General features: G+C 46.4%; 1 protein-coding gene across 1 annotated transcript in view; it reads left to right on the top strand.

The window, feature by feature from the left end:
* The window catches only part of LOC135397915 (uncharacterized), a 420422-nt gene that overhangs the window by 26279 nt on the left and 381612 nt on the right, over positions 1–12531 (top strand). Inside the window, exon 3 of the mRNA XM_064629413.1 lies at positions 6622–6660. Within this exon, the coding sequence (XP_064485483.1) occupies positions 6622–6660 (39 nt within the window). The remainder of the gene's footprint in view (positions 1–6621; positions 6661–12531) is intronic.

Genomic DNA, 12531 nt, shown 5'->3' with positions numbered 1-12531 from the left:
CCAGTTACTTATATTTGTTTGATCCCATCTGCCATGTCTTTGTTCAACCATCTGACAAAAGGTACCAAAAGAAGCAGTGCAAGTTACTAAGAAAATAACTGCATTTCAGATACAAGTACACACACATATAGGAGCACCTTGTATTTTCCTCAAGATAATACAAGCACTCAGATATTTTCACTCTGGGAATACGACAAGCAGATGCTGCACCATCCCATTAACAGCTCCACTCGGGAAGGCTCTGGGGAAACATTGTTAATGAAAATTTGTCGCCCTCACAGGCTCCCACGACAACGTACGGAACGATATTCGCTATGGGTTCAGCGACTTGAGGAGTGAATGTGAAATCCTACACTGACTGCAAACGCGACCTCATGTGCTCTACTCATTTTCAGCAATGCTTCTTTTATGGTGGACACAGTCGAGCTGTACTGAAGCCTGATGCCTGCCCTAGCATTCCGGCTCCAGGTCAACAAAGTATACATGTTCAGGTGATAGAGCTTACACTGTTTCATTCCTTTTAGTGTCAGTGTGTCTCTGTAGTTCTCTGTGAATTTTCTCAATTTTATCCTGCTTGTGGTTGTGTTTAGGTCATGCAAGAGTATACCAACAGCAAAGTGTGTCTCAGATGCAAACCTCTTCAAGCATTTGCCATGAAGCCGTGACACAGGAACGGCTCCACTTGGGCCATTCAGTTTAAAGTCTGCTTGCAGCGTACTTTTTGCTTGAGCAAGGGATTTCAAACCCTTTAAAAAGTAAAGTACCAATTAAAAGTACACGATTGCTGGATAAATGTAATTTTAAAAGCCAGAAAAGCCAAAAAAGGGTGGCCAGATAGTTTGTGTGAGGCATATTCATCTAGCACGTGTTACATCACTAAAATTCGTGTACTAACCACAAAACTATGGCTTAAATCTTTGTGCAATTATACCAAAACCAAGGAAGAATCCCCAGCAAAGTGCGCGGGCACTACGACTGTCTACATCAAGCAGCTATGTGCTGCAACATGTTCTACATCGTGTCTGCTCAGTCGATAATCTCTTTTATATGGGGAGTACCGACACTGACACTGCAGCGTGGCGTGGTGAATGCTCCTGCGTAATACAGTCAAAGCTTGTTGCAGAGAAAGTCAATGCAATTGTATTTTCACTGAAACAAGATAGAATCATCTCTTGATTGATGAAGTTCACAAATTCCTTTATTTTATTAACAGTGCCCTCTCAAACAAAACCCATTTCCTTATTTATTGCAAAATTATAAGCCTCGCTTTATGAATCTCAAATAATTGTAATATTTTGCAGGAATATTGACCATTCATAAATTGTGTGTTAATTCTATTCGATACAATAAAGTAGACCACTCATGATCACCATCCATTCTTTTAATATAGAGGTGTACCTGTGTCCAACAGCCTGTGTACTTACACCATTATATTTACGGTCTGACTTTCTCAAGTTAAACTCAGCTCCTACTGATTATTACCCCGAATCAGTTGAGCCCCAATTTTGGTCGAACATGATCTCTGTCTCAACTCCAATCGTGTATCATATCTGCTAATTAATGGCAATATGAACGTGTATGGTGTAAAATTATTTTAGCGCAAAAATAAACTATGCAAGGCATGTTTGATATCACAACATTCAGCATTTGTGACCATTAATTGTGACAACTGTATATTTGACTTCCTTTCAGTGGCACAGAGAAAAGAGAAAAATTACGAAGCTTATAACACCCAAATGCATCAGCAGCACCTGATGTCATCCTGATTTACAGATGGGAAACTGAAAGACTGTACATCCACATTTTTCTTCCCTTTTCTAGGGAGCATACTTTTAAAAAAAGACAGACGCAAGTATAGTTTGCTCAGACGTAGCGCTGTAGAACAGCATCCCATCAACGACTACGTTTTTACATGCTCCTTGGCAGCAGCAGCTACATGTCTGTTGACTACCCCGTGAAACAGCTTAATTTTACTGTACTGTTCTCTAATGAAATCGTGACTCGCATTAATAAACAGATTTTCTTTGTTGCAACAAAGTTGTGTGTTGCTCTCTCATTCACCTACACGTTTCCCTCTACTTCGTGCATTCGAATAGCTATTCTGCCTGAATCACGGCAGACTGTGATATCGTACATCGACCTACAGAGCTCTGTGCCGAGTACCGTCAACATGCACAGTTCATTCGATGCAAACAATTTGATGCATCTGTTAATAGTTCAATTGCATGATGCAGCTAGCACGATGATCCATATGTTGCGTACCTCATTTCGCTAAACTTGAAACGAATTCACAAAAACGAACGCAGGTCATCGTTCATGGTAGAAGTGGTAAATGGCACGCAAATGGCCACAGCACCGACAACACTACTCCAACGATGAAACAGTTCATTCATGTACTACTCCAACACAAACGCTACGACGTAAACAAGGCTTGAAGCCCGGAAGCCACAAATCAGCAATTTCACAAAACTGTGCAGCATATTGTAGATCAAGAACTTCGAAAAATACGTTCCCTCAATACACAAACCGACGATTTCGCATCATCTTCGCCTTCGCAGTGCTTCTTGTTGACATTAGGAGCATTTAGGCTTGGCTTGGACAAGTTGCCAGCTGGATGGCTTGGATTGTGTCTGTAATCCACTTGAATCCAAACAATCATCCAACTTTAGGCACAGTGTGCCCAGACACTTTATACTTTGCGCCAAGTATGGGGAGAGATATTTCTGTGCTAATAACTGTGGGACGTCTGATGGCTGCCGCCGCCGTTTGACGCGCTGAATAGGAAGAAATGCATGGGAAGATGGCGACTTACTCCCACCTGGAAGACTACCAGTGATTTTCTCAGCACCCCTCCACACACCTAACACCTCCCGAGGAATTGCTCACGACCCCCCCCCTTCTCCCCCCCCCCCCCCCCCCCAGGGAGTGTCATATGGCTCTGTCGAGTATTCAGATCAAACCTTGATATTTACGATGCCTACCGGTTTTGAACGCTGTGAGTAAAGCATAAAAAATGTAACAAATTTACGGTCACAAATTTACGGTAAGAAATGTAACAAAGTAACGGTCATGTAAAGCGGTTCAACGTGGTTACACCGGATCATCGTGCGAGAGCACGGTGCACTCGGTGGATCACGTTGCTAAATGTGTGGTAACTGTACTTGTGAACGAGATATACAGGAACGAGACCGAGTGTTGTGCTCTCGCACTAAAATATTGGTTTCATCGCTTCGGCTGCCAGTAGAACCAGCTCGCCTCTGTGCAGCTCTCGCGCGAGATGCGCGCGTCTCACAAGAGAGGAGGGCGCCGCACGCGCCACCCAAGCGGGGAAACCAGTTGCGTCTGTGAAGATCGCTCCTTGCAGTTAGGCGGTTGCGTTGCATGGTCGGTGTAGCTTTCTGCTATGAAACGCGCAGTACCCTCAGGGACACTGGAGAACTGGTTTCGCAAAACTAAGAAAGTACAAGACAAGGAAGCTTACAGCGCTGCCGCTCAGGTGACTTACACAAGCATGCAGCATGTGGTCTACAGACAGTACGCGAGTAAAAGAGTAAATCACTACGCTCCTTATCAAAACGGCAGGCGGGATTTCGCTTGCAGTTTGGCTCTAGACTATGAAGAGTTCGCGCGGTAGAATAGGGGCACGCAATAAAGCACATGCTTAAGCGAACTAAGTGCGTCGGGAAAGGCGACTACGATTGCATGTTCTTGGCTAGATAAGGCAACCACTGCGAAATGAGAATGCCACACGTCATGGGAATTTCGTTCACAGGGTGTAGGAGACAACAGTGATGCGGACGACAGTGAAACAGATGCAACAAAGTCTACCACGGGGCTCGGTGGGTGCGCGTCCATTCCGAGCGTACACCCATGTGTAGACTTCAGTTTATTACCAGACAATCGCCCTCTGGACGGATCTTTTCGTGCGAGTAATCAAACGCTGGCCGAGGTCAGGTCGCACGGTAGTCGCGCGTCCAGTTCATCAACTGTTGGGCAAAATAGTGCGGATAACAGTTTGCGCGTTATAGGAACAGATGCTTCCCCGACTGCGTGTGCGTCCGCAGACGATCAAGTTACTTGTCCTGGTCGTGCAAACGTGCACAGACGAGCAACATCCTACAGTAAGTTCCCTTGGATTCAGTGCACGAAAGATGGCTACAGGTGCAAGACCTGTTCAGCTTACACACAGGATGGTCCATGTGTCTCAGCGTTGATATCCTTGTCTGCGTCAAAAAAACTCGGTGACAAAGCTTTCAAGCACGAAAGAAGTGAAGTACACAAAGCAGCCGTCGAAGCAACTGCATACAAAGAGCTCAACATGGAAATACGAGATTTTTTGCCGTTGCAACGCGCGAAGTAGCTCTCAAAAGAAGCAGCCCATGTAAAGGAGCTAATGCGTCTGTCGCATTATCTCTTCAAATCAGAAATCCTTCATACGACAGACAACTGGCGGAACTTAGTTGAAACTGTGGCGATGCTCAATGTGTGTTGCGATTTCACCAAGGAAATTGGAAAAGGTCGCCAGAATGCAACGCACTTTCATCAAAGACTGTTGCTGGATTTCTCGAGGTTTTCAGAGAATGCATAGAAGATCAATTGCGTGAGTCCATGAGTGGGACCACTTCGTATGCTGTTATGGGCGACGAGTGTACCGAGATTAATGGGGCTGAGGTACTGAGCACATGCATCCGCCACGTGACATCCTCAGCTGGAGGATTTGCTGTTGTTGAGAAATTTCTGTCCGCAGTGAAACTGGTCTCAACTTAGGCTGAAGACGTGAAGGCCTCCCTTGTAACTGAGCTTTCAAAAGTAGGACTGAAACCGGAAGATATAGCCGCTATGTCCTTTGACGGCGGGACAAATTTCAGCGGAAGCACTAGTGGCCTACAAGCAAGGCTTAGGGAACATGCTCCAAATTTTATATTTGTGCATTGCCGTAGCCATGTCCTGCACTTGCTTTAATGCACAGCTGTAGAGCTACGCCTGAAATCAAAGGAGTTATCAGCTTACTTAGCAAGCTCTACAGTACGTTCAAAGGAAGTCACAAAAGGCTTGCTATTCTGCAGCATGCTCAAACGGCCTTAGAAGGAAGCACGCATAAGCTAGTCCAACCAACACCAACGCGCTGGCTCTCTCACGAAGGCAGTGTTAGGGTCGTAGTAGAGCACTACGCATCGATTTGCATTGCACTCGAGCATATCTACATCGATGCAGGAGATATGTCGTCGGATGCAGGGGGACTGCTGCTGCTGCTGCTTCGGAAAAAAGATAGTTTTTGTACTCCTCTTGCTTTCCGAGCTTCTGACACCTCTTGCAAGGCTTAATAGGGCACTCCAGTCGTCCAAACGGAGTTTAAGTGAAGCAACAGCACTCATAAATACTGTCATATACTCTATTGAGAACACAGAGCTCGAGTTCCTCATTTCCAGGACTAAAACTATACTGTCGATGACGCCAGGAATAACGGCGTTCAGATTGACGATTCATCAACTACGGACGAGTATCTGCGGAGACTTGGCAATCGATACAGGTCTTCAATCATTGCAAACATGAAGATGAGGTTCTCAGATGATTTTCAAGAGCTTGCAAAGCTGCATAGGATTCTTCCCGAGAGACCAGAGGATGTCGACTTTGAAAAGATAGCTAATCTCTGCAAGGTCAACGCGGCGGATCTGTGCAGTGAATACAGAATTTACAGGCGCTACCGAACGGAACTCGCATCGCAGGAAAGCCTGCTCGCGCTCGAAAGCAGTAGCGAAATAAAAGCAATGTTCCCCGCTTTGTCGAGGGCCGCCATGGTGGTCTTGCTTCTTCCTCTTGGCACGGCTGGCGTAGAAAGGTCATTCCCGACTATGAATCGAATACTCTGCTCAGAACGTTCGCGATTGCTTTCTGCGCATGTTGACGCTCTGATGAAGATATCTATCGAAGGACCACATATTCCGCGACAGCAGGTGACGCCTGATGGCAGCGCCGACAAGTACCGCGAGTTAATACATAAAGCTTCTGAAAGATGGGTCCGGAAACCAAGGAGGCTATGAAGGGGAAACTAACCGCTTCACATGAAGACAACTGCTCTGCGTCGTGTGTGCGTGTTTTTTTTTTTGTTTTTTCTTTGCGTTTCTCGTGACCTGTCCTCGTTTTCTGTTTTTAATGTCACACAACATTTTTACCAGAAATGAAGATGCTCGCAACTCTGGTATTTTGAGAGCAGCAAAACAATGTTCACCGTAATAAAGCGTTACTGTTTGAAAATTGAATGTCGCTACATTTAGCCAGAAACACAGTTGTTAATGGGCAGGTCTTCTAAAGCGCATTTGTACCCCCCATTCCACTCCTTCAAATCCCGATTCCCCCAAAACGGAAATCCTGGGAAAAGCCACTGGGTCACATCATACGTGACGTCATAGGATATGGTCATGTGGTTGTGACGTCATGTGAGACCGTCATGTATGATGTTGCACCCCCCACTGATTTCCAACCCCCCACCCCCACCCACCCCGATAAGAAAATATTGGGAAAATCACTCACTACAACCCGTAGAATCAACATTTATAGCCATCAGCTCCTTGTCCACTCTGACGGTTTCGGATTTCATGCGAATCATTAACAATGTTTCAGAGACATCTGGAGAAGAAATCACGGAGCCGGTCGGTCCAGGTAAGCGTGCTTGGATTATTACTGATTTGAATTTCAAGTGATCTAAGCAGAGCCCCCAAAAGAAAATATTAGACACCCACGTGCGTTCCATTTGAAGTTTCTGTAGCATATGCGTCATCTGAAAGTGGTTCAGAGCCAGATCCAGCGTTTTGTTCCATTTCATTTATATATTCGGTTTACAGCAGTAAACCCAGATTGTGGGTAAAAAGCCACACATTGTCTCTTGACGAGTCCCGCGACTGGTTCTTCACCCGGAAAGTAAAATATACACATTTTCGAAACACTAGGAAAAAGCGAAATACATATGCGTGTACATCAACCGAATACACATTTCTAACATTATATAAGATCTATGTTTGTAGTCACATGAAAAACAAAACAAAACAAAAACATACATCATATAAAACGCAACGCAAGGGCCTTACGTAAAAAAAGAAAAAGAGCGACAGAGAAGGACAAAAGCAAGAAAATTTTACTTACTGCTAGGGAAGAGGAGGGAACTTAACACCGCGAAGCAACTCTGGCTATGAGCGGCGTACAGATGTTGACGGTTGAAGAGAGGAGAGCAGGAAAGAGTGAGAAACAGAGGGGTGAGTGTTCGTCCTGGGCCGACTTCAAGGGGAACTGTACCGACATTCGCCGGGAAGGTTGAACCAGATGCTAGAAGTACCTAAAGGGACTATCTCATCCGGGAACATAGGAGACCGGCACGGTAATGTTCGTCACCTCTTCACAGTCAACTTAGCCAAGTTTCTCTTCCGAAAACAGCTTACATATTTGATACACGAGTGGTGAAGATTCGCACTCCCTCTGCAACTAACAACATGGTGTCGTAAGCAAGGAACACGAATGGGAGCGCAGCACAGGCGATTGTCTGCGTGGTCGCCTGCTTAACGTTCGCATCGCAATACGCTAAGTGAGAAGCTCTCGGTAAATACTTTCGCTTACCAGTGTGAGTTCTGACGTGACCGTGTAGCGTGGAACACGGTGTTACGCTCCTAGCTGTACGAACACGTCCGACGCTAACGAGAAACATTCCACAAGCCTATCGCAGGCTCACACCGACCAACAGACGCCGTCCCCTCGTAGTCGCGCTCGCCCGCCCGTACGTCGGTCGGTTGTTAGCAAAGGCTCCCTCCAGTCCCTCCAAAAGGCGCTATCTGATTGGCCTTGTCCTGGTGACGTTTCCAGAGATGGAACTCCGGGATACTCTTAATGTGCATCGTCTGCTCTTGACATGTGTTACATATCAAAGTGCACAACGCCATCACTTCGCGTCGGATTTTCGGCGTTATTGTCAGTCATGAACGCGCATGTACAATTACAACTGTACGGTAACACATTTAACGCACAAAGTAGCACCGCACTTCGTGGCCTATTAAAAAAGCTCTCCTCAATCAATACATTGTCCTTAAATACACTTTGCTATGCAATTTACCTTTCTTGCTACCGAATGTCTTATTTCCATTGTTCCACCCGATTCTCAGTGATATGTCGACGGTATATCCCACCACCGCTGGCGGTTGGACATCGGTACCGCTTCCGCCTCAATTTTCTTTTTGTTCTTCTCTTCATGAAAATCCCCTGTCTTCACGCCTCTTGAAGTGGTTCATGGGAAGCAACTGCGTCTTCCTCCTACTCTGACTCTCCTTCTTCAAAGGCGCATTTGGAAGATCACTGTACCTCAGCTTCCTGTTCTGTGGTCCTCGTGCATTCAGGGCATTCCCGATTATCAAATCGTACAGTGGCGTTTACATGCACTTCGCGTGAGATGTCCATTGTGAAATGGTGTCCTCACGAAAATTCTTGCTTCCGGTAAATTCTTCACCATTCCATCTACAAGTTGCACGGGGCTGAACTTCCCGGTCATGTATTTTGCTTTACGAGGGCCCTTCTTACGATGACCGTGTCGCTCCCTGTATCGCTCAAAACAGGCACTGTGCGTGCAAACGTGTCTTCCCAGCTTCCCTGTTACCACGGGCATGCCTTTTACCCAGAACTGTATTCCAGGGGACAGACAAGCGTTCACAATCGGTATCCTTACGCCGTTCCTCAGTTCCACGTACTATCCTCACACGCTTCTGCCGGGCGTTTCTCTTTACACCTTGGGGCTACAATACATGATGACTGCAGAGTAAACCACAAACATCTGATGAGCAAATTAGAATGGTGCAAGCGATCTGGTGTACTGCAGAAAGAGGTAACATCTCCTTGAGTTTGAGGAACACACAATACGAAGAGGACAACGCGAGACTCAAGACTCACCCGTGCTGTCTTCTTCGTATTGTGTGTTCCTCAAACTCAAGGAATGTTACCCTTTCCACTGTTGGACGTATCATAAAAATACAAATACGTATAAGACCGAAGGGAACGTCTAATCAATATCCATTATACGTACAGTTAGTACTTTCGAAACTGTGCAGACCTATGGAGCGTTCATTGTACAGTACCCATGCTCTAGACGTCCTCTGTGCATCCATTATGTGTAATGAACGGATACTGGATGGTACAAACTTGTGAGGCATTTATGAAATGTTGTTCCGACTGTCAATTTAGTAGTAATTTTTGCATGGTGCTAGAACCAAGCGAATATAACTTGTGAGAGCGTGAGACATTGGAAAGCATGAAAAAGCAGAAGTTTTTTCATCATTCGCGGGCTGCTCTGTGCAAAGTACTTTCGTAACGCTCTTCAACCCATCACAGGAAACCTATCGGTTTTACAGCTCCACTCAGCAGGTAACCTTATCATAGACGGTAACCTGAATTACAAACGCAGTGCTTGGTAGGAAGGGATGTCAGAAATGTGAGCGTGTAGTTTGACTCCTGTAGACCTACGAATTAATTGCAGAGACGCATCCTTTCGTTCAAGTCAAACAGGGACTTTTCATTTTTCGCAAAAGTAAAATGAACTTACAGGCGAGAAATTAGTTTTATTTTTCAACGTAATCTCCAGCTGCACTAATGCACTTGTCCCAGCGTTTCACGAGGGCTTGGATGCCAGCAGCTTAGAAATCCTTACCGACGCGTAGCAGCCATGATCGGACCGCATTCTTGACCTCGTCGTCGCAGCTGAAGTGGCGGCCCCCAAGGAACGCCTTCAGTGGCCCGAAGAGATGGAAATCGCTGGGGGCGAGGTCTGAACTGTAAGGGGGATGTGGCAGCAACTCCCAGCCAAGTTTCTGTACGGTGCGTGTCGTGAGATGCGCGGTACGCGGGCGTGCATTGTCCTGTAGGAGTAGGACTCCTTTGGTGATGAGGCCCGGCTTTCCGAAACTGGATGTGTTCATGAATGATAGTGTTCAATGTTCCCACAGAAAGGTCCGTCTTTCGAGCCAGTTCGAGACATGTTATCCGTCGGTCCTTGAGGATCAGGCGCTCCACAAGTTGGATGTTCTCAGGGACACTGACACTGGGCTCTGAGCCGCCCCGTCCGCAATCGTCCTGCACTGATGTACGGCCGTCTCGGAACCGTTTGTACCACTCAAACGCTTTGGTGCGACCAAGTGTATCGTGGTCATACTGAGCCTGAAGTCTTTTGTGAATTTCAGATGACTTTACGCCTTCATTCACGAGAAACTTCATGACAATTGGCTGTTCGATGTGCGCGCTCACCTCGTTGTCGGCCATCTTGTCTCGCACGTGTCTTCTGTTTTGCACTAACTTTGGACCACTACGTGGTGAATGCGGAGGCCTGTCGCGTGTGAAAACAATGAAAAAGAAGTAGCGAGAGCCATTTGTACATTCAGGAGACAGAAAGTCCCTGTTTGACTTGAACGCCCCTCGTATTACGCTCGCACTACTTAACGAACGTGCCCCAAACTATTGGTATTTCAGTATATGCTCCATCCAATACGCCAAAATGTCTATGTAGTTTGCACAACGCGCGGTGCTTTGGTGGGAATTTGCGCTGGTCACACAGAGTTGCCAAACGACGGAAGCCGGTGACGCATTGTGCAGCAGGTTGGTTGGACGCTTGTATCGCGTGAGGTGCTTCGATATAGTTGCATTCGTGATGCTCCTTTGCTGGTCCTCAGATGCAATGAAAAATATTTCCTGTATCATAGTGTATCCAATGCATGTACATTTACATTTACCATTTACATTTACGCAATGCATGTACAGTGTACAGAGGCAGACGTATATAGAATGCCCGATGGAAATTCATACGTGTGCTTCGGACATACATCCATTAGAGGGGAAAGCCGTGATATCTCCGCAACGTACCAACAACGTGTTCTGGACAAGCATTCGATCATCTACAGTACGTCTTTTCGGCGTATTTTGGAGATACCTGGATATCTAATGCACATACTAAATGTCCCAACTGAACCATCCTGTGGATGTCAACGGGACATATGTCGTTTACTGGTGCGGTGTGGACGCCTTCTCGGGGCAGTCTCTTGCCTTGTGTCCCTTCTTCCCACATACGTAGTACTTAGACTTTCGTTGCCCGGTGCCACCGGCAACCGGGCGCAATATGTTCTATTCTCTTGCCTTTTTTGGACCTCGTGCTTCTTCCCGCTCATGAGCTTGCTTTGTGACCGTTCCACGTCGTGGTTCCTCAATCACATCACCATCATCCCTTCTACCCTTCCCCAGGTGGTCCTGGCACTGGGCTTCTAAAAATCGGTCTGTAAGAGCAGCCACATCCACCAAAGAGTCCGTCTTCCTCTCCCGCAGGAACGTAGCTAACTCCGGTTGACAGCCTTTCATGAACTGCTCTGTCAGCACCCAAACAGAACAAAACCTCCCGGGGTGTTGTGGATATCCTTTCACGGAAATTCGGATCTCCCTGGGAGACAGACATTTTTCCGACGGACGTCCCCCACATCTCCGAGTGGCCACGGTTCGGACTTCCCACATATATCCGTCGTTTGTCCTAATAGGATGTTACATGGAGATATCTGGACAATGGACGGGCTTACTTATTTACATGCACACGTTGTGTGGATATACAAACATCCGTAGAGGAGAAAGACATTGATCCTCAGTTTTCGTAGAAATCAGCATTTTTCTACCTGCCATTTTGTTTTAATCCCCGCCTCCGCACCTTTTAATTTCTTTTGCTCCTCTTTGTTTCTCGTACATGCCATGACGGAGAACGAACGCAGCGTTTTAATAAGCAAAATATACATATGAATGCTCCGAGAAGACCACCCATTCCCAGAAGCTCACTTCGAAAGGCAGTGCCATTTCCTTCCAAAGGGAAAACAGATACCATGTACTGCTTGTCTCGCGAGCATCCCCATATTCCAGATACCTTCTCGCCTGTGAATCAAAATCATGGGTGCGTTGTCTAAGCTTAATTCGGCTGTTTGGTTGGTGGTTGGTAAAATTCGATTACGCACGCATACAACAACGAATTGAGAAATTGATCGGTGTATTAACTCGCTATCAAGACAACTGTGTTTCTGTGTATCTGTGTTTCTTACTGGTTTTGGTTAGAGACATTCAGCTGGTACATTGAAAGCAAACTTCGCAGTGCTACATCGCCCCCAGTTTCTCTCTCTCCCGCAATAAATGATCCGTGTAACATCCCGACAGGGATCTAACTCAGACAATTCTTGAAACAACCGCGACCGGACATCCTGTGGATACAGATCCTGGGACGTCCATGTATGAGGCTCCCAGTGATATCCGACAGATATAGATTTCCGGATATGGACCTTGGGATCTGTTTCGGACGTCCACAGGAGAAAGTGTTCTGTCTGGAGTGTAGATCTCGTAGGCTGTCATAGTCATGTTTTATTTCGCACAGGTCAACCAGCGGTCAAACAAACTGCTCACCTGCGCGCCGCAAACTGAGTACCGGTTTCTCCGTCCATGAGTTTTCCGTTGCGGAACATCTCCCAAACCTTTCGCAGGAAACTT

Source organism: Ornithodoros turicata, chromosome 6 (genome assembly GCF_037126465.1).
Source record: "Ornithodoros turicata isolate Travis chromosome 6, ASM3712646v1, whole genome shotgun sequence".
NCBI classification, from domain to species: Eukaryota; Metazoa; Arthropoda; class Arachnida; order Ixodida; family Argasidae; genus Ornithodoros; species Ornithodoros turicata.
The sequence above is the reverse complement of the archived record's forward strand: the minus strand, read 5'-3'. Positions and strand labels throughout refer to the sequence as shown.